General features: G+C 55.6%; 8 protein-coding genes across 8 annotated transcripts; 4 read left to right on the plus strand and 4 right to left on the minus strand.

The window, feature by feature from the left end:
- Window positions 1-147: 147 nt before the first annotated feature.
- On the minus strand, window positions 148-1,421 carry B0T26DRAFT_717284 (uncharacterized protein). The gene is made up of 3 exons (XM_060442322.1): window positions 1,034-1,421; window positions 372-866; window positions 148-292 (listed from the first exon to the last, which is right to left on the minus strand). Exons 1-2 carry the CDS (start codon window positions 1,215-1,217, stop codon window positions 592-594), a joined length of 459 nt encoding a protein of 152 aa, XP_060294696.1. The 5' UTR covers window positions 1,218-1,421; the 3' UTR covers window positions 148-292; window positions 372-591.
- On the plus strand, window positions 1,408-2,477 carry B0T26DRAFT_813424 (uncharacterized protein). The gene is made up of 3 exons (XM_060447333.1): window positions 1,408-1,650; window positions 1,761-1,825; window positions 1,905-2,477. The coding sequence occupies exons 1-3, from the start codon at window positions 1,484-1,486 to the stop codon at window positions 2,126-2,128; spliced, it is 456 nt and encodes a 151-aa protein (XP_060294697.1). The 5' UTR covers window positions 1,408-1,483; the 3' UTR covers window positions 2,129-2,477.
- B0T26DRAFT_742110 (major facilitator superfamily domain-containing protein) lies at window positions 2,302-4,080 on the plus strand (the record flags this gene model as incomplete). Its single annotated transcript, XM_060444064.1, has 3 exons — window positions 2,302-2,477; window positions 2,535-3,264; window positions 3,295-4,080. The coding sequence occupies 3 exons, from the start codon at window positions 2,302-2,304 to the stop codon at window positions 4,078-4,080; spliced, it is 1,692 nt and encodes a 563-aa protein (XP_060294698.1).
- Window positions 4,081-5,094: 1,014 nt separating this feature from the next.
- On the minus strand, window positions 5,095-6,014 carry B0T26DRAFT_753490 (uncharacterized protein; the record flags this gene model as incomplete). The annotated part of the gene is made up of 3 exons (XM_060445688.1): window positions 5,095-5,241; window positions 5,329-5,370; window positions 5,442-6,014. 3 exons carry the CDS (start codon window positions 6,012-6,014, stop codon window positions 5,095-5,097), a joined length of 762 nt encoding a protein of 253 aa, XP_060294699.1.
- Window positions 6,015-7,245: 1,231 nt separating this feature from the next.
- B0T26DRAFT_873553 (uncharacterized protein) lies at window positions 7,246-8,626 on the plus strand (the record flags this gene model as incomplete). Its single annotated transcript, XM_060447993.1, has 4 exons — window positions 7,246-7,829; window positions 7,904-8,000; window positions 8,026-8,117; window positions 8,224-8,626. Exons 1-4 carry the CDS (start codon window positions 7,693-7,695, stop codon window positions 8,624-8,626), a joined length of 729 nt encoding a protein of 242 aa, XP_060294700.1. The 5' UTR covers window positions 7,246-7,692.
- A 2,409-nt stretch (window positions 8,627-11,035) lies between these two features.
- On the minus strand, window positions 11,036-12,031 carry B0T26DRAFT_753492 (uncharacterized protein; the record flags this gene model as incomplete). The annotated part of the gene is made up of 2 exons (XM_060445689.1): window positions 11,036-11,450; window positions 11,565-12,031. 2 exons carry the CDS (start codon window positions 12,029-12,031, stop codon window positions 11,036-11,038), a joined length of 882 nt encoding a protein of 293 aa, XP_060294701.1.
- Window positions 12,032-13,538: 1,507 nt separating this feature from the next.
- On the plus strand, window positions 13,539-14,129 carry B0T26DRAFT_363687 (uncharacterized protein). Its single transcript, XM_060434616.1, has one exon. The coding sequence runs from the start codon at window positions 13,684-13,686 to the stop codon at window positions 14,032-14,034; it is 351 nt and encodes a 116-aa protein (XP_060294702.1). The 5' UTR covers window positions 13,539-13,683; the 3' UTR covers window positions 14,035-14,129.
- A 96-nt stretch (window positions 14,130-14,225) lies between these two features.
- Window positions 14,226-14,761, minus strand: B0T26DRAFT_677724 (uncharacterized protein; the record flags this gene model as incomplete). Its single annotated transcript, XM_060440138.1, has 2 exons — window positions 14,226-14,540; window positions 14,585-14,761. The coding sequence occupies 2 exons, from the start codon at window positions 14,759-14,761 to the stop codon at window positions 14,226-14,228; spliced, it is 492 nt and encodes a 163-aa protein (XP_060294703.1).
- Between the last annotated feature and the right edge of the window lie 1,973 nt (window positions 14,762-16,734).

The following is a 16,734-nucleotide window of genomic DNA, read 5'->3' on the forward strand; positions in this document are numbered from 1 at the left end:
CAGCTGAGACGCGGAGCCAGAGCACTGGGTCCGTCACCGTCGTCACAGTGAACACCTCTTGCCGAGCCTTCCGGGGTCTGGTCTCTGTTCACCTTCCAATTTGGGGTCCTGGAAACAACGACAGACGCCAAGGTTGTGGGATGGAGAGTTGTTGTTGCTTTTTATTTCCTATTCGTCGCCTATCAGCGGAGCGAATACTGATTTGTGGCCCTACCCTACCTGGAAGTAAGCGGTAAGCGGTAAGCGGAAGATTAGGCGGGGATGTGATTATGTGCAGCCGGACGGTGACAAGCTCCATAGGCGATTAGCTTAGGAGCTTATTTTGAACTTTGTGGTAGCGCTGATCTCGCCTCTACTGATTGATAGCTTACAGCACAACGATAATAATCGTCGAAGAGCACTGCAAAGACTGTGAGTCTGTGAGATATGCACAGTCGTCGTGATAAAGGTTATATGCACAGTCGTCCTGATAAAGGTTTGGGCCGCAGTTCAAGGTCCGAGAAAGCCCGGGTGGTGGAAAACAACCGTTCTTGCATTGCATGGCACTGTGACTGTCTTTCCTTGCCTGGGGTATTTAAGCGTTTGTGAACTTTATTGACACCTTTTCTCGCCAGTGGAGCATGGCTTGCGGGATTGGGATGACTCGAATGAGATAAACTCGACATGGGGGCCACGCACCAGCCCCCGTAAATACGAAAGGTGTCGAAATTCCTCATAAATGGGATTTAAGCTGGACTCAGTTGATGTTAAATCCATCCCCACAGCCGGATCATGCAGGGGTCCAAGTGGGATAAGATAAGATACAGCACGCTGTGCGGCACTGGTGCGGCGTGCCAGACTCAGAAAGACGAGACGAGACACGGTGCAGGGCAGTGGCAGTCGACATGGTGCAGGGCAGTGGCAGTCGACATGGTGCAGGGCAGTGGCAGTCGACATGGTGCAGGGCAGTGGCAGTCCACGCGGTGCAAGTGGCAGTCGACACGGTGCAGGGCAGTGGCAGCCGACACGGTGCAAGTGGCAGTCGACACGGTGCAGGGCAGTGGCAGTCCACACGGTGCAAGTGGCAGTCCACACGGTGCAGGGCGGTGACAGCCAGTAGCTGGCAGGGTTCGGCTGGTTTGGTGGCACTGAGTCACAGCGGAGTAAGTCCGAGGGCCGAGCTGGAGATAGAGGATTGGCACGGCCAATCCAGGCAAAGGAGCTGGGCCGAGGGGCATCGGGGGTTTTATGCCCTAGCGAAGCTCGTCGGCCCGTGAGGCAGTTGCCATTCTAAGCCCGATAAACGCCGATTTTCTTCGGGGATAGTCAGCAACACTAGGCCCGAAACGGTATTCCCGATGGCGGATGCCATCGCGTAATTAGCGCCGCCCTAGCATACGCACCCGTAGACAGGCAAAAATCCGCCGCCAAAAGATTGTCACAACGAGCTCAGAGGACGCTGGTCGAACGAATTTTGTTGAATGGAAGAGAACAGAGATGCGAGATGCGTCGAAGCTCTTCTTGCACGTTCGACCCTCCTCCATCCAAATTGCATCATTCTGATTATCCATCACTCTTGGCTGACCGGCAGTGTTCAGTAATCACAAAATGGCGCTTTTCAGCGCCTGCCTGGCGATTTCTCCCAGTTATTTCCATATTTCCAAGCCCTGGGTGGGTGGGTGCCTGTGAAATTTTGTGCGGAGCCATGTGCAGCCCCTGCCCCCAAGCGGGGGCGTCCGTCGGCAGAGCTCAGCGCTAACGTAATCTGCTGCCCAAACGAGACCGGCCAGCATTTGTCAGATCAGATTGGAACTACGCACGGCTGGCGTATCACAGCCGTCTGCAGGTGAGGAATAATGGGGACACCACTGCCAACCAGCGGCACGTCAAAGCCACAGAAACCTCTTTCCGCTGATTTGTAACAGGGTTGATTATCAAGACCACTACACATCACTTTGCGCCCTACGGCTACGGCAACACAACCGCGCATTCTCTTTTTGCGCTCCTCCAGACAATGGACCCAGTAAATACAAATAAGCCGGCTAACCCCCGAGTCTCAGACATGGACAGTCAAGCCTCACTCTCAGACCAATCCGACAGAGTCAGACACGGACGACAAAAGTTGTGTCTTGTCCATCGAGTGTCTTGAGCCCGCGCTCATACAGCCTCAGCCTCCGAGCCGTCGCCCACGTCAACATCAACAAGAACAGCGCTAATCAAAAGTCTGCTCCCCGACCGGCCCGCTCAAGCCCCGACAACCGGACAGCAAGCCGCCTGCAAAACGACAAAGAACACCACAACAAACGCAGCCAAGCCGTCTCCATGGCCTCGCTCGAAGTAACCGCACAGAATCCCGCCGAGCGGAGCGGGACGCTGCTCGAGGCCCCGACACCGGCAGACATGAGCACGGCGCCCACACCCGCCATCAGCGCGGCGCCGACGATAGAGAAGAACATGGACTCGGACGTCGAGAAGTCGGGCCAGACCGACACGGCGCGGTCGTCGTTCACAGCCGGGCGGGACGCGGCAGCTGCAGCAACAGGCGCCGAGGGCAGGACGGTCCGCGGCGTCAAGTGGGTGCTGATCCTGTTCGCCATCTACGTCATCGCGTTCCTGTACGGGCTCGACACGACCATCGCGGCCGACGTGCAGGGGCCCGTCATCGAGGCGTTCGGCCACGTCGAGCAGCTGCCGTGGATCGGGTCCGGCTTCCCGCTGGGCTCCGTCGCCGTCATCGCCCTCGTCGGCACCCTCTACGGCCACTTCAACATGAAGTGGACCTTCCTCGGCGGACTCGTGCTCTTTGAGGTCGGCTCCGTGCTGTGCGGCGCCGCGCCCAACATGAACGCGCTGATCGTCGGCCGCGTGCTCGCTGGCGCCGGTGGCGCAGGCATCTACCTCGGCGGCCTCAACTACGTCACGGCGCTGACGGCACCCGAGGAGCGCGGCTTGTTCATCAGTGGTATCGGCTTCTTCTGGGGCGTCGGAGCGGTTCTCGGCCCCGTCATCGGCGGCGCCTTTGCCTCGTCGAGCGCCACCTGGCGCTGGGCCTTCTACATCAACATCGTCATCGGCGCCGTCGTGGTGCCCATCTTCCTCTTCCTCATCCCGTCCATCCACCCCAACCCCGGCAAGACGGTCCGCGAGCGCGTCGAGCACTTTGATTTCATCGGCCTCGTCCTCATCGCCGTGACGTGGGTGCTGTTCGCGGTCGCGTTCCTCATGGCGGGCGCCGAGTGGGCGTGGGATGACGGGCGCACCATCGCCGTCATTGTCGTGTTCGGCGTCTTGCTCCTGCTCCTCATCGCCCAGCAGTACTTCACCGTTCTGACGACGGCCGCGACCCGCGCGTTCCCGGGCCATCTGATCCTCAGCCGCACGCAGGTGCTGCTCTTCGCGGCCACGGCGGCCAGCTCGTCGTCGCTGTTCATCGTCGTCTACTACATCCCCATCTACTTCCAGTTCGTGCACTCGGACAGCGCGATCCAGGCCGCCGTGCGCCTGCTGCCCTTCATCATCATCACCGTCTTCACCAACGTGGCCGCCGGCTACCTGCTGTCCAAGGTCCGCTACTACATGCCCATCTACCTAGCGGGCGGCGTGCTGATCACGCTCGGCGGCGCGCTGCTCATGTCGTTCCTCGACGCCGCCACCAGCATCGGCAAGATCTACGGGTTCCAGATCATCATCGCCGTCGGCACGGGCCTGACCATCCAGCTCGGCTACGCCGTGGCCACGCTGACCGTCAAGCCCGAGGACATCGGCAACGCCATCACCTTCCAGAACATGAGCCAGCTGGGCAGCACCGTGCTGTGCCTGGTGATCGCCGGCCAGGTCTTCCAGAGCGCCGCCGTCTCGAACCTGACGGCCGCGCTCGCCGGCAACGGCTTCGCCCCGCAGGAGATCACCGAGGCCATCGCCGGCGCCCAGAGCGCGCTGTTCGGCGAGCTCAGCGGCGCCCTGCGCGCCGCCGCCATCGACGCCATCGTCAAGGCCATGCAGAAGTCCTTCATCCTCGTCATCGTCGCCGGCGCCGTCATGGTCGTCTCGTCCGTGCTCATGAAGCGCGAGAAGCTGTTTGGCGACATCGTCCAGGCCTGATCGGTCTTCCGCGGGCTGCTGTTTGCATACAAGTGTTAATAGAAAAGCATTGGAGTTGGGAGCGGAAGGGAATACCCTGTAGACGAGCGAAAGGTTCTGCGAGCGTGCTTTGCGCCAGCGAGTTTTGTACGCAGAGGCGGCGGCGTGGTTTTGTTTTTTTTGGTTTTTTTTGTCGAGTGGACTTTGAAGCGGCTGCGGTTAATATATAACTAGACGTCTTGCATAATAGATAACTACAATCGTTAATATCATTTCCTTTCCGAGTGCTTCTCGAGTTCCCTCTGGCAAGACTGACGGTGCCTGATAGCGCACAGTCCAATGCCCGAGTGTTTGTGGCCGATGATTTTCCAAGATTTGAGAGCCTTAATGCCTTACAGCTCGCACTAAAGATTTGTCGCCGAGAGAGACATTATCTATCGGAATCCCTCTTTTGGAATCTTATAGGCCCATCTCTTTCCTAGAAAGGCAGAGCCCGGCTTCTTCCTACAGCCTTCTATCGGTTGTCCAGGGCTGTAGGGGTAGTCCAGGGCTGTAGAGTTAGTCCAGGGCTGTAAGAGTAGTCCAGAGCTGTAGGGGTAGTCCAAGTCTGTAGGGGTATTAGTCCAAGTCTGTAGGGGTAGTCCAGGGCTGAGGGGTATTTTAGTACCTATTAATTACGGGATGGCACCCCCGGCACCGAGATCGCAACTTTCCCGTTCAAAGTTGGCGAGCAATTTCCTAATCTCCAAAAGGTCTTGGTAGCTCACCCCTCGCCCTAGAGATTTGTCGCCGAGGGAGGTAGTATCCATTCAAACCCTTCTTCTAGAATCTTGGAGGCCTATACCTCTCCTCGAAAGGCAGAGCTTCGCTTCTTCACACGGCTTTGCACCCACGGTACCGGGATAAAGGAGTGACTAGCAACTGCCACTAGGCATTGCGGGGCTCAAGAGAAGGAAGGGTTTGTACTGATGCTGTATAATATACAGCGACGGTCACCCCCGAGAACACCACAACCAAACGACCCCTTCCACCCCCCTATACAATTATTACTACAACCTTTGCCGACACGGTTCGCGTCGTCGTCGTGTGACCAAAGTAGAGGATGACTACCTCTTCGCCCGCTCGCTGGGCGCGGAACTTGAACGTCTTGGTCGCCACGTCCTTCGAGAGCTGGAGAGGGTTCTGCAGTTAGTTACACAACTGTTAGCCACGTCTGTTGTTAACGTTATGAAGAAAGGTGGCCGTATAATTAGTGCGACGGCTGCTTACACAGTCGACGCAAAACGAGCCCATGAAGCCGACGTCGCTGACCTAATTGGCAACACACACGTTAGTCTCTGGCAGCTGATTAATAAAACAGCAGACGGAAAGACACTGCATACCTGGGCACGGATAGTGAACTCGCTGCCTACAGCGACGGGACCGATGCGCATCGGGGCGCGCGCAATGGCCGGAGCGATGGCGTGGATGGGGCTGCGCACGGCAGACAGCACAACGAAGTCGTCGACCGCCTTTGAAATATCACGGGCGCGCAGGCCCGGCGCCGCGTAGTCGATGTCGAGCACGAAGAACGTGTCGCCGCGGACCCAGACGCTGATGTTGCCGGCCTCGAGGTTGAGCTGGCCCTTTGCGTCGGCGGGCGAGGGGCGGACGAACACGTCGTCGAGCTCGGGCAGGTAGGCGCCCAGGTGCTCGCTCATGGCGCGCACCGCGTCGAAGTGGCCGCCGCACACGGCCACGGTTAGCGTGCTGACGCTGCCGGTGCCCTCCTGCACGAATAGCCACACGGCCTCGCTGCCGAAGGCGCCGACTTCCACGGTGCGCATCATGCTGCGCAGGCCAAATTCCCGCGCGAGCATCGGCTCGAGCGCGCGCCAGTCGGCGTTGGAGTAGCTCAGGGCCGGCGCGGCGGCGACGAGGCCCTTTTCCATGGCGCGGGTGACGGCGGTGTCCATGGCTGCGTGTGAATGGGTATGATTGTGTGTGATGGTTGTGAGGGCGATGAGGGCGATGAGGGCGATGAGGGTTATGAGGGTGCAATGGTTCAGTGCTGGGGAATAACTCAAATGAATCAAATATGAGGGTATATTTGTGCTGATCTGAGGGCAAGAGGTTGTGGTTTAACGAGGGTAGGCTGCAATTTTCTCTGCTGGATTTATTTTCCAGTGCCTTTTGTTCGGCTGAAATTTCACGTTGGTGATAGACAGGTCGCCCTCAAGCCCTGATTTCCCTGCTTGGTTTCTTTAATGCATAGCAAGATTAAATGTATCCATTGCTACCGAGCCATACCTCTACGCACGAAGACGAACCCTTTATTAACTGATAATTAATCTTTTTTATTTGGACTTATTTATATCGGTACCAGCGCTGCGTTGTCTTAGAGATGTGATGCCTTGAGAAGCTGTGTTGGAATGACAAGGTCATTCGTGCAAGTCACTATAGTAACCGCTGCGAAAGGGCGGGGGGGTTGGGTTGTGGTGGTTGTATTCTGCCATGTCTACCTAAAAAGATCACGAACTACGGGCACAGGAAGAGGGCAGTTTTAGGAAGGCGTGGTTGCCAAGCAGCTAAAGGCCTTTCCCCGCTTGTTGCACTGGTCGACGCACCTAATTGCCAGGTCGTGATCGTAGAAGCGATTCTTGCTCTGGCCCGGCCGACCAGCTGCGTCTTGTTATGTAGCTATTAGCTGTAGGGGTCCCTGAAGATTTACGCATCTGACGTATTGCAGTCTTTCAATCAGCGAGCATGGAAGAGCCCCCGAGTCTGGACGTGGCAAACCGTGGTCTTCCGCCCGCCGTGTCGTATCGAAATCAAAGGTCAGTCAGGCATGTCATCGCCACTGAGTGCTACCAGTCGCCCTTGGGCTCAGGCAGAGCCACGTAGCGAGGGAACTCGACGGGCACGGCCGGACTCTTGAGGAAGCTCGGGAGGCTGCTGGTCAAGCCGTAAATCCCGACTCCTAGGACGGTGACACTGAATCATGGAGCTCCCAATAAACCAGGAACCACCAATCCTAAAGTGCCGGTAGCTATTAACGAGGGGATAAGTGGCCCAGGAAAAGGGGGGTGTTTGCGTACAGCCGATAGGGGAATATGCCCCTAATCTATTGTAACCGAGGGGAAGGGGCTATGCAGGAAAGGTAAATTGATAAGTAGAGGGGCGACGTCCTCTCCGCCCCCGAGAATGCCCAACTCCTATACACTTATCAGCCCTGCTATCAAATTTCACCAGGCGCAGGACACCAATTTCTGCACTAATAGCCATAGACACAAATGAACTTTCATTGAAAATCCACATTCCCATCTGTTAAGGCCTGGAGGCCGGGGTACACACCCAGAGTGAAGGGGGCAAGCGAGGGGCTCAAGCAAGGAGGACGCAAGATCTAACCAAGAACTAAGGACGAAACCACATTGAACTCTACCCCTCCAAAACCAGGGGGCTAGTGAACTGCTGATACGCCGCGTTTTGCTTGCGTTTTCCAGGCGGCTCAATTGTTTTTCCGAGGTCCGCCTTATATTCCCCGCGCGGTTTGCGCATGTCCTGCGTTTTCTCAACCCCCGGCACTTGCTAACTCTTGAGGCTTGCGGGCAAGTTTGTCGCTCTTGCCCTGTCAGTCTTGATACCATCACAGCCATGGGTGTCGCCGTCTCTGCTGCCGGTGACGAGGTCAGGAAACAGAACGATGACACTGAAAAGATTACCGACGACGCCCTGAACTCGATCATAGACCTTGTCAAGCTGTACAAGGAGCTCTTCAAAGCTCACATCAAGTAAGCCCGAGATCCCCAAACCCAGATAATGGCGCTCTCGAATTTCAAGACTGAGGCTCCGGCTCTCGCAATAGGAATATATTAGACTCGACGAGTAACAAAGTCACCAAACTCACCCACGAGGAGACTGTCCTTGAATACGAGGCGTCCAAAATCGCCGACCACGTGAAGGTAATACTGGCTGTTTGCCAATAAGGACGTGGCGGCCGCCATTGGTGACGCCCTAAGCGTGTCGCTTGAAGCCCTGTTTGAGTCGTCGACGGCGAACTCAAACGAGGTATCTATGGTGTATGTCCTTTGTTCTTTAGTGCACATGTTCGGCATTAAAGATCAAGCAAGCAACACAACGAGAGGGAGGAGGGGCTGATGATTTAGGAAAACCAACACCGCACAGCTTCGTCACCGCCAGCAAACTCGACTATCCGTACCACGTCGACATGCACCTCTACACGTATAGCTTCACTAGCGCGACGCTGACCAAGGTGGCCGAGAACGTGCTGGCTGTATCCCCGATGATCTTGTCTGTCGACCTGTCGCCTCTGACGGAGAGCGACCTCGGCGTCGATGTGGACGTCTGCTACCGGCATTCGGACGAAGCAGCCAGAAAGCCCACGCTGGAGAAGCTGAAGGCCGCCCGCGAGGCTCAGATCCAGGAGAAGAAGGGGGCAGCTAGTGCCGCCGGCGGCAGCACCAGTAATGAATCGGCCAAGGCTTCGTTACAGGCCGGCCATGAGGCCTTGGATGACGGGCTGGGCCGCGGGGGGGCTGAACTGGGGCGACGGCAAGCTGCCCACTGACTTGGGCTTCGAGAAGCAGTCGCATGATCTGCGGAAGGACGCACCAAAGGTGTCGGAGGCTGCGCTCGCTCTTCTTGGTCAATTTTACTGAAGGGGTGCTCGGTTGGTCGAACTCGAGCCAGATCAAGCTCTGAAAGACCGCTTCAATGATGCCGCCTAACAATATTCTTTCCAGATGCCGTTAGCCTTTGATTCCTCACGTAGTTACCAGAGGGACCGTGTCGAGAGACCGTGTCGAGAGCCTCAAGTCTCTTCACCCTTGGAAGCAACCGACCCCTCTACACACGAGCTTTCTGATCCAGTGACAGAAAACTGTGCAGAACCATGCCACATCCCTGTGTCTCCAAGTTTGAGTGTCGATGGGGTTGGTTGTCGTGCGTGCGCTGGCAATGGGGTCGAGGCAGCCGATCGGGTCGAGGCAGCCAATTGGGTCGGTGAAACTCTGTCCATAGGGAACATCGGGTAAGTTCGCTTTGTGGCTTTTCTCGGCACTGTTGCTTTGTCTTGTGGCATCATTCTTAGCGCTTGAGGCAACGCTACGGCTAGCGCCATCCGCCTACTGGTGGAGAACAGCTGGGCTCCTGCTGGGGATAAACCTAAGAGACTGTTCATGTGTGTCTGGACTGCGGGTGGGCAAACGGAAATCCGCACAAAATTATTTGCTTCTCCGCCTGTTGCGGTCAGCGGTGCTCGCGCTGCCAACCTTGCAGCTGCTGCGGGGAGGAGCGACTTCCCTGGCGCCGCCGCGAGGCAAGGGAGGCGTGTCTGTGACGGGGCCCGCCCGATCTTGCTGTTCAAAGACTTTGTGCACGCATAGCAGCAATCTCATGCGCCCCGAGTGCCTCTTCGTGCCTTCTATGCCTAGAGCTAAAGCCAAGTAGCGACTCCTCCTGCCCGCCGCACGCTCCTCAACGTCAGGCTGCTGCAGATTTTCGTGCATGCCAGCGATCCAGTGCTGCCGAGTGACGCGACGTGAGCACTGCTGGCTCCAGCCCACGAAACCCCGCGAGGGGTTCGCGGGGTTTGCTTCCAACTAGATCAGCACTCGCACATGCAGTAGAATTGTAGCTTGAGCTCGAAGCTTGGAGATGTAAATCGTGTCTTCTTTTGGAAAATACATGACCTGACCTTGAGAGGCGGAATGTGGACAAACTGTGCCTTCCTTCTCGTCGTGGAATGACCGCATCTCGAAGCCCCTCCCCTCCCCGCTGCACTGTTTGTCCAACCGTTCCCAAACGCGGCCCACTGATTTCTCCAGCGAAATGCAACCGCAGGCCACGGAAGCAGCATGGACCTGAAACGAACCTCCCGCCCGGGGACGATGCCCGTCGCTAACAGGCAAGCAGACAACATGTGCAAGACGTCGCAGAGATCTGCGACACAAACAGGAAGCTTCTTCTCCATGGCGCCACTGAAGCAGCGATCACAGTGAAAAAGAATGAATGAGTTTGGGTGGGTTATCAAAAATTACGGTCACAACGGCCCCGAAGGACAATTGATAGCAGGGCGCGCCGCGGTGTGCAATGCAAGCTCCCCACTATAGAGCAGGGGATTCTTGAGCTCCCTGCCCTTAACCAAGGTAAGTATGAAGAAGAAAAGAAAAAAAGGGAAGAGGAAAAGCGGGAGGGTGGCAGCTTGTTATATAGACAGAGTGGTTGGTCCGTGCACGGGTGCAAATTTTAGAGATCCACTTCGCTTGCTGGACCCACCACTCTGCTAGTGGGGCCCGCAGCGATACTAAACCGGCCGGGCGTGACTTCCGGGCGTGACTTCCCAGCGTGACTTCCCTTGGGGCGCTCGGGTGACGGCACACACCTTCCCCTGCCCCGCTTGGCAGGTACTTTGTATTTCTCAGCCCTCAAGGTCCCTCCGTGCACAGATCAGACCGACCGGAGAAGAGGTTGCAAAGGCGGGGCAACTGCAAGCAAAACAAAATGGATTCATGGTTGTCGCCGGGCTCGAAGCAAACTGACTTGCCACCCGTCTTTTTTCTACATTCAATGGTCAAGAGATCAGTCAGCACTCGGTGACGTACTCGAAGCAATGCACTTCTCTTGGTGCTCGTGGGGACTGTCTCTATTCAGCATTGCACCGGACCTCGCAACGACCACTGCATGCATTTCAAGGGCGGGACCACTGCATGCATTTCAAGGGCGGGACCGTTGCAAAGAATCGCTACATTGATCTAGGTCTAGCTATAGTGCCTGGAGTAGTCTCTCTCTCTGTTCGCTAGATCCGGAGACCAAACCCATGTGGAATACGCCGTCGCTCAAACATGCAATGCAGAATAACTCCCAGCTCGTCATTGTGGCCTCCTCAACATCGTCCATGCCTGGGTATCAATCATCGCTTCCCCCCTGTCTCAGCCGTCCTCGTCGCCCATATCCCAGCCCCCACATCACCTTGTTCTCATCTGCTAGTACCCATATCCCCTGCTCCAAGGGGGGTATCCGTCCAGCGCGTACATGCTTCCGCCGCGTCCCTGCCTCTGCGGCCCTCAGCCTGGTGGTGGCGAGGGAGCTCAGGCCAAGCCTCCTTGGCCTGCGTCGTCTGCCAGCCGGCTTTGTTCTTCTCGTCGAGGATGCTGCGGAGGAGCGTGCTGTACTGCTTGCGCAAGTGGGTCGCGGAGCAGTCCGTCCGCGCCACCGTCCGGTACATCTCGAGGCGCACGGCGCCGATCGTGTTGGGGATCTTGCAGAACAGCGGGATCTCGGTCGTCTTCAGCTTGCCGTAGTCGACGGCGTGCACCACGGGCTCACTACCGATCCGCGTCGCGTACACGTCGCGCTGCAGGTTGTCGGGCCCCGCCCAGAACTGTCGCAGCCTGCAATAGGGAGAGAGTCAGAGGGATTTGGTAAGCACAGAGCCCTTCACTGTCGGGGCCTTCACTGTCGGGGCCTTCACTGTCGGGGGGATCGAGGTTTATGACTTTACGTACCACTCCTTCTCCTGCTGCAGCACGACCTGGCGCTGGTGGCGCGCAAAGATGGACCACTTGGCGTGGTTGACCACGCGGGCGACGTCCTCCTTGACGCGCTCCATATGCGCCGCGCCATCGTCGCCCGGGTAGTTCGACGAGTCGGTGTACGAGAAGTAGAGCGGCATCTTTAGCAGGTCCTCGATGTATTCGCCGGCGTGCTCGTTGCACATGCTGGGGTAGTAGCACGGGATCCCCACGTCGTCGTTGCTGCGGATCGCGCACGCCGGCTTGCTCGCCATCTCGTCGGCCAGCAGCTCGCGCCGCCGCAGCTCCTCGTCGCAGTACTCCACTACGGGCGCTGGCGCCGTCCGCGTCCCGTCGAAGTTGCCGTTCCTGTCGAGCTTGCGGAACTTGGTCACCTCGGCGTCGCAGTCGAAGAAGCCGTAGTGCGGGCAGCAGTACTTCACGAGCAGCGTTTTGCACATCGTGAGGTCGGTTTGGTTGGCAATGTAAAATCGGAGGTTCTTTTTGGAATGGTGGTGGCGGTAATGCGTGCGCGAGATTTAAAAAGGCGGCGATGATGTGGTCGACTGTTCGGTGTGCAGGCTGGGCAGTTCAGTTGCCTGGGCACCGGGGGAACCTTCGGATTGTAGCTTGTAATGCCGTTTCTTGCTTCGGGAATTTCCCGGGTGCCTACCTAGAGCAGACACTACCGCGCTAGCTTCTTCTCTTCTTTTTGACAGATGGCGGGTTTGTCATGTAAAAAGGCTTGGTCGGAGGGTAGTTAAACCTCCACTCGTCCACGTTCCACATCGTCCGAGCATGGTCATACCCAGAAGTCGAATGATTGGCCCGTACTTTACGGTGATTGTTTTGGCCTTCCCATTGCAGTGCACACCCATTCTCTGGTAACCTCGCGTCCGGGCGCTGGTAACCTCGCCGTCAGTGCCAGTCGAGTTGTCCCTCCAGGCACAGTGCCGAGAGACAAGCCTGTTGAGACAGAATAATTGGTACCTGCCCAGCTCCGACGCGGGCGTGACTTGCGCCGAAACAAGAAAACACGATAATCTATTTTGAGGCCCAAATTTAATTTTGCGATTTGTTTCTCTTACGTCTATCCGCCTAGACCGCTCTTGCTTGCCAGATTAGACACTGGTAAACTGGTATTTCAAGGTCTGACAGACCCCGCCCTTACCATTCATTACCATTAATTGGATTTTCAATGAATAACCAACATACGATGGGATGTACGCGTCGTTCGTCTCAGGCTGCTGGGGTTGCGGCTGTGGTTTGAGCAAGCTCTCGTATTGCTAGAACAAAGAAATGCCAGAACAGCCCTTCTTGTTGTGAATTCTATTTAGGAGATTGTACTGTACAGCGGTGACGGACAATGGGGGTAGTGGCATGGGATGGGGGCCCATGAATGATACCAATTTTCTTCTTCAGGGAGCTCAACATATTCTGTTCAGCCATATTGTGGTAGGGGTAATGCGAGAAGAACCCTCGACAGTGGGATGGAGCCCTCTGGGGACCCCTGAACATCTACGACCTTTAGAAATACATCCTTGGATAGGTCAAGGACCCCGCGATTACCGAAGAAGCCCCGGCGGCTGTAGCTGCACGCGTTCTAGAATAGAAGAGGCGAACAGAACTTGAAGGCTACCAACGAAACGATCAAGCTAGTCATTCCACGCCTAACACAAGAAGCCGTCATGGACTTCGTCGTCTAATTCGTCAAGATTGACTGCACGCTTCACACCAATGCAAGCCTTCTTGACAATGCTGCGTAGTGCGCAAATTGCCTCCAAACCCAATTAAGTCACTACTGAGTACTGCCCAACTAACTGTCCCTAGCTTAAACATATTCGGATGTCATGTCCTGCTTCGCGGCTTGTCGGAGTTGAGGCCGTTTTCTCCATCGCAGTGCGTCCATTGTCAGATATAGGCGTCTTTTTCAATTGGACCGTGTACTCGGACGGTAGTCAACATGTTCCGGATTGTACGTACATCTAGGGCTGGGACCCGGTCCTAGCAAGAATCCGCTTTTCACCTTGAAACAGATACGGATTCCTGGGGCGAATAACATCAGAATAGCTACCTAGATACATAGACAAGCTATGTACTTGGACGCACTACAATGACACCAGAATTCCACCTGCCCTGCCTAGCCATCGCCGTCATCACCACCTGTACCGTGTCTGTTGGATTCACCAGGGTACCGGTACTGGAAACAACAGGGCGTGATGGTACGCCGAAAACTGATGGTTCAAGTGATGGATTGTTCTGTATATATTCTTTCTCTCCCTTTCTGGCAGTGCCAGAAAGCCCCCTTTTTATACTGCTATTGTGGTGGCGAAATAGGTGGCGAAGTAGGCCGCGAAGTAGGTCGCGATTTAGGCTGCGAGGTAGGTCGCGAAGTAGGCTGCAAACCCTCTGCCTGGCTCCTTCAAGGCCCACATTCCAACAGTGTCCGTTGGCCTCGAATTAGATTCCAGTGTCGAAGTTTTGGGCGACGTGATGCAAAAGCTTCACGCTAGTCGGGTTGCAGATGTGACCACTACTTGAAGCCCTCGTAAATCGTAATAACCACCGTGCCCCGGCACGTGGCGTGCCTATAATCTTGTAGACGTTCCCCATCCTCCAGCTGGACGCCCCCTTTTGTATGTCGGATGGGCAGCATCAGAACAAAGTCATTCTCCTCAGAAAGGCCTTGTAATACCCGTATTCCCATTTCAGGGCGTCGTCCACTGTCCTCTCGTCTTGCATGTCCGTTACGGCGAGGAACGTCTCAGCCTTCCGAACCTCTGGCACTCTTCTGGCAAGCATGCGAAATATCGCAGTAAACGCACGGTAGTTAAGCGTCTGCGTTCTCGGGACTAGGTAGGGGGCGGAACCGGCCTTGACGGGGATGAGGCTCAGCAGCTCGGCCTCCCAGGTGGCTTGGACTACTGGCTCGGTCGCGAACAGGTTCATCAGCAGCCTGTTAAAGCAGCGCTGGATGTCTTCACAAAGGTCTCGTTGTTGTCTGGAGGCCTTACGCTGCTGAGGACTTTCTCGCTCTGCTTGAGAACCCATCTCTCTTTGCAACGCAAGCAGGAAACGGGATATGTGAAGATGATAGGGACTCGGGGCATGTCGCACGCCTCGTGGACGCTTCCTCGCTCACAACACTCGAGGTGGTTCTTTGTCAGGTACATGGGTTCCTCCATGCTCATTTTCTGTGGGCTCGGCCCAGAACGGGCCGCTCGCAGCATGGGTAAATGATGTACGCGTGTCGGCACATGTTTGTCTGGGAGATCTAGTCATGAAGGAATGGGAGTTAACAGTGATGATATCGACTTGTTATTTGAATTGCGGGGTTGGAAAATCATACTCTTGCGGTTTCTGTTTTGCGGCGAGTTGCTGTACGGTCGCGGTGGTGTGGCGCGCAAGAAGGGGGGGAATGTTGATGTGAGGGGTCAACAGAGGGTTGTGGATTGGTTGAGGTAGTGGCAGATGCCTCTTGGTGAAGATATATCCTTTGCTCCTGGTGCCGGTTGTTCTAGGAAATGTAGATATTATGTTGGTTTTTTGCGGTGTTCGTGTTCGGCAGCGAGTTCAGGTTAGGACGCGAGACCTCCAAGGTGTGGCGGCGAAAAGACTTCAGTCCCTGGCACTGTTCCCCCACTCTCCATCACTCAGAGCACCTGTGCACACTCCGTTCTCGTTCATCACTGTCCATGCACGTCTCCTGTCTTGTAACTTGAGTATGAGGGGTAAACCTACAGGAAATATCAAGTCTGGCTCACTGATTCGTTCAGAAGACAGGCCGGGGGGGGGGGGGGTTTCCGATTCTGAAGAAAACTTGAATGTGTGGGAGAGTAAATAGCTCCAAGGGACGCGTCTCGTGACCAGCAGGGTAAAAGACCTGAACAGTGATTCAGACGGAAGACATATTGGAGCGTGAATGTTGCCACAATAACAAAACCCCCCTCCCCCACCCCACATCACCCCGCCAATTCTTGTACACTCTCCAGCACATGAGGACGGCGTCTTTGTGGGCGAACTTGCTGATTTCGTTGCCCGTCGAGTCCAATATAAGTCTTTGGTTTCTTTCATTATATAGGTGATAAGTATTGGCGCCGAGGCAAAGCCGACGTCAGATGGACATATCGACGCTGAATTTGTCCAAGGTTGAAATGGGTTGCTGCTGGGACCAGCGTCTTTGAGTGTCCAAGCCCTGGAAGTTGGGAGCCGATCTGGACGGAGCCAGACACGCAGACGCAGGCTGTGGGTGTGAAACCTGGGGAGGCACCGTACGTGGGGAACTTGAAGACGCCAGATTATTAAAGTCAAGACGCGTTACTGATCCATGGCTATTATGACTGCCTGCAAGTGTTTTGATCCTTCTGGCATGTGCCCATACGATGCCCAAATACCTGCACATTGCTGCCGTCCTTTGATCTTTGGATAAGTGGGGTATGGAATGAGTCTTCGATGAATCGTAATTTTGTATGTGGGGGGCTTGAATCTCGAATGTGCTGTTGCGGATCTTGCCTGCCCCCGAGTAGCTGAAAGAATTAGAAGTCGAATGGAGTCTTGTTGGATATTATCCTGTCTGGAGGACAATATTACTGCGAAACTCTGAAAAAATTACCATGTGAAATTGATAAGACGCCTTATCGCGTGTCTGGATTGGCTGACCTGTATAGAAAGGTGGACCCGATTTCTCAGTCACATCAATATGGGCAGCCCCTATCACGTGCCTATCTGCTATTCGGTTAGCATACTTTCCAAAATTGATGTAACCGATATCATTATATGTATAACTCTACGGAAATTTTGAACCTGAAGCCCAATCCGTATTATAATGGAAATTGGCTAAGATATTGTGGGAACTACCAGTCAATCAGAGGATGCAGTCGCACGTGATTGGTCAACAGGCTGCACAGCCTCAGTGGCTGACCACCACGCGGGCCGCTATGCGGCACGTGCGCGAGGCGTAACCTCCTGCATCGCCAATTCCAACGCGCATCCTGTCCCCGTAGTTCGTGACCTTAGAGATAGAGCAGACCAGAATACAACCACCACAACCCCATTCGCATCGGTTACTGCAGTGACTATGGAATGAATGACCTTGTCATTCCAACAGATATAAGTGTTTAAATGCTTTCTGGCGTGGTGGGGCGTGCGCAAAGGTGGGCTTGCG

The sequence above is a fragment of the Lasiosphaeria miniovina genome (assembly GCF_030549165.1).
Source record: "Lasiosphaeria miniovina strain SMH2392-1A chromosome Unknown B0T26scaffold_5, whole genome shotgun sequence".
NCBI lineage: Eukaryota > Fungi > Ascomycota > Sordariomycetes > Sordariales > Lasiosphaeriaceae > Lasiosphaeria > Lasiosphaeria miniovina.

Excerpts from the sequence above, each read along its gene's own strand:
- B0T26DRAFT_813424 (XM_060447333.1), top strand. The coding sequence starts at position 1,484 with ATGCGTCGAAGCTCTTCTTGCACGTTCGACCCTCCTCCATCCAAATTG. Across the intron at positions 1,651-1,760 it reads TCCATATTTCCAAGCCCTGG|ACCGGCCAGCATTTGTCAGA; the intron begins GTGGGTGGGTGC and ends TGCCCAAACGAG. Across the intron at positions 1,826-1,904 it reads CGTATCACAGCCGTCTGCAG|GGTTGATTATCAAGACCACT; the intron begins GTGAGGAATAAT and ends GATTTGTAACAG.
- B0T26DRAFT_363687 (XM_060434616.1), top strand. The coding sequence starts at position 13,684 with ATGACACCAGAATTCCACCTGCCCTGCCTAGCCATCGCCGTCATCACC.
- B0T26DRAFT_717284 (XM_060442322.1), bottom strand. The coding sequence starts at position 1,217 with ATGCCCCTCGGCCCAGCTCCTTTGCCTGGATTGGCCGTGCCAATCCTC. Across the intron at positions 867-1,033 it reads GTGTGGACTGCCACTGCCCT|GCACCGTGTCTCGTCTCGTC; the intron begins GCACCGTGTCGA and ends TGCCACTGCCCT.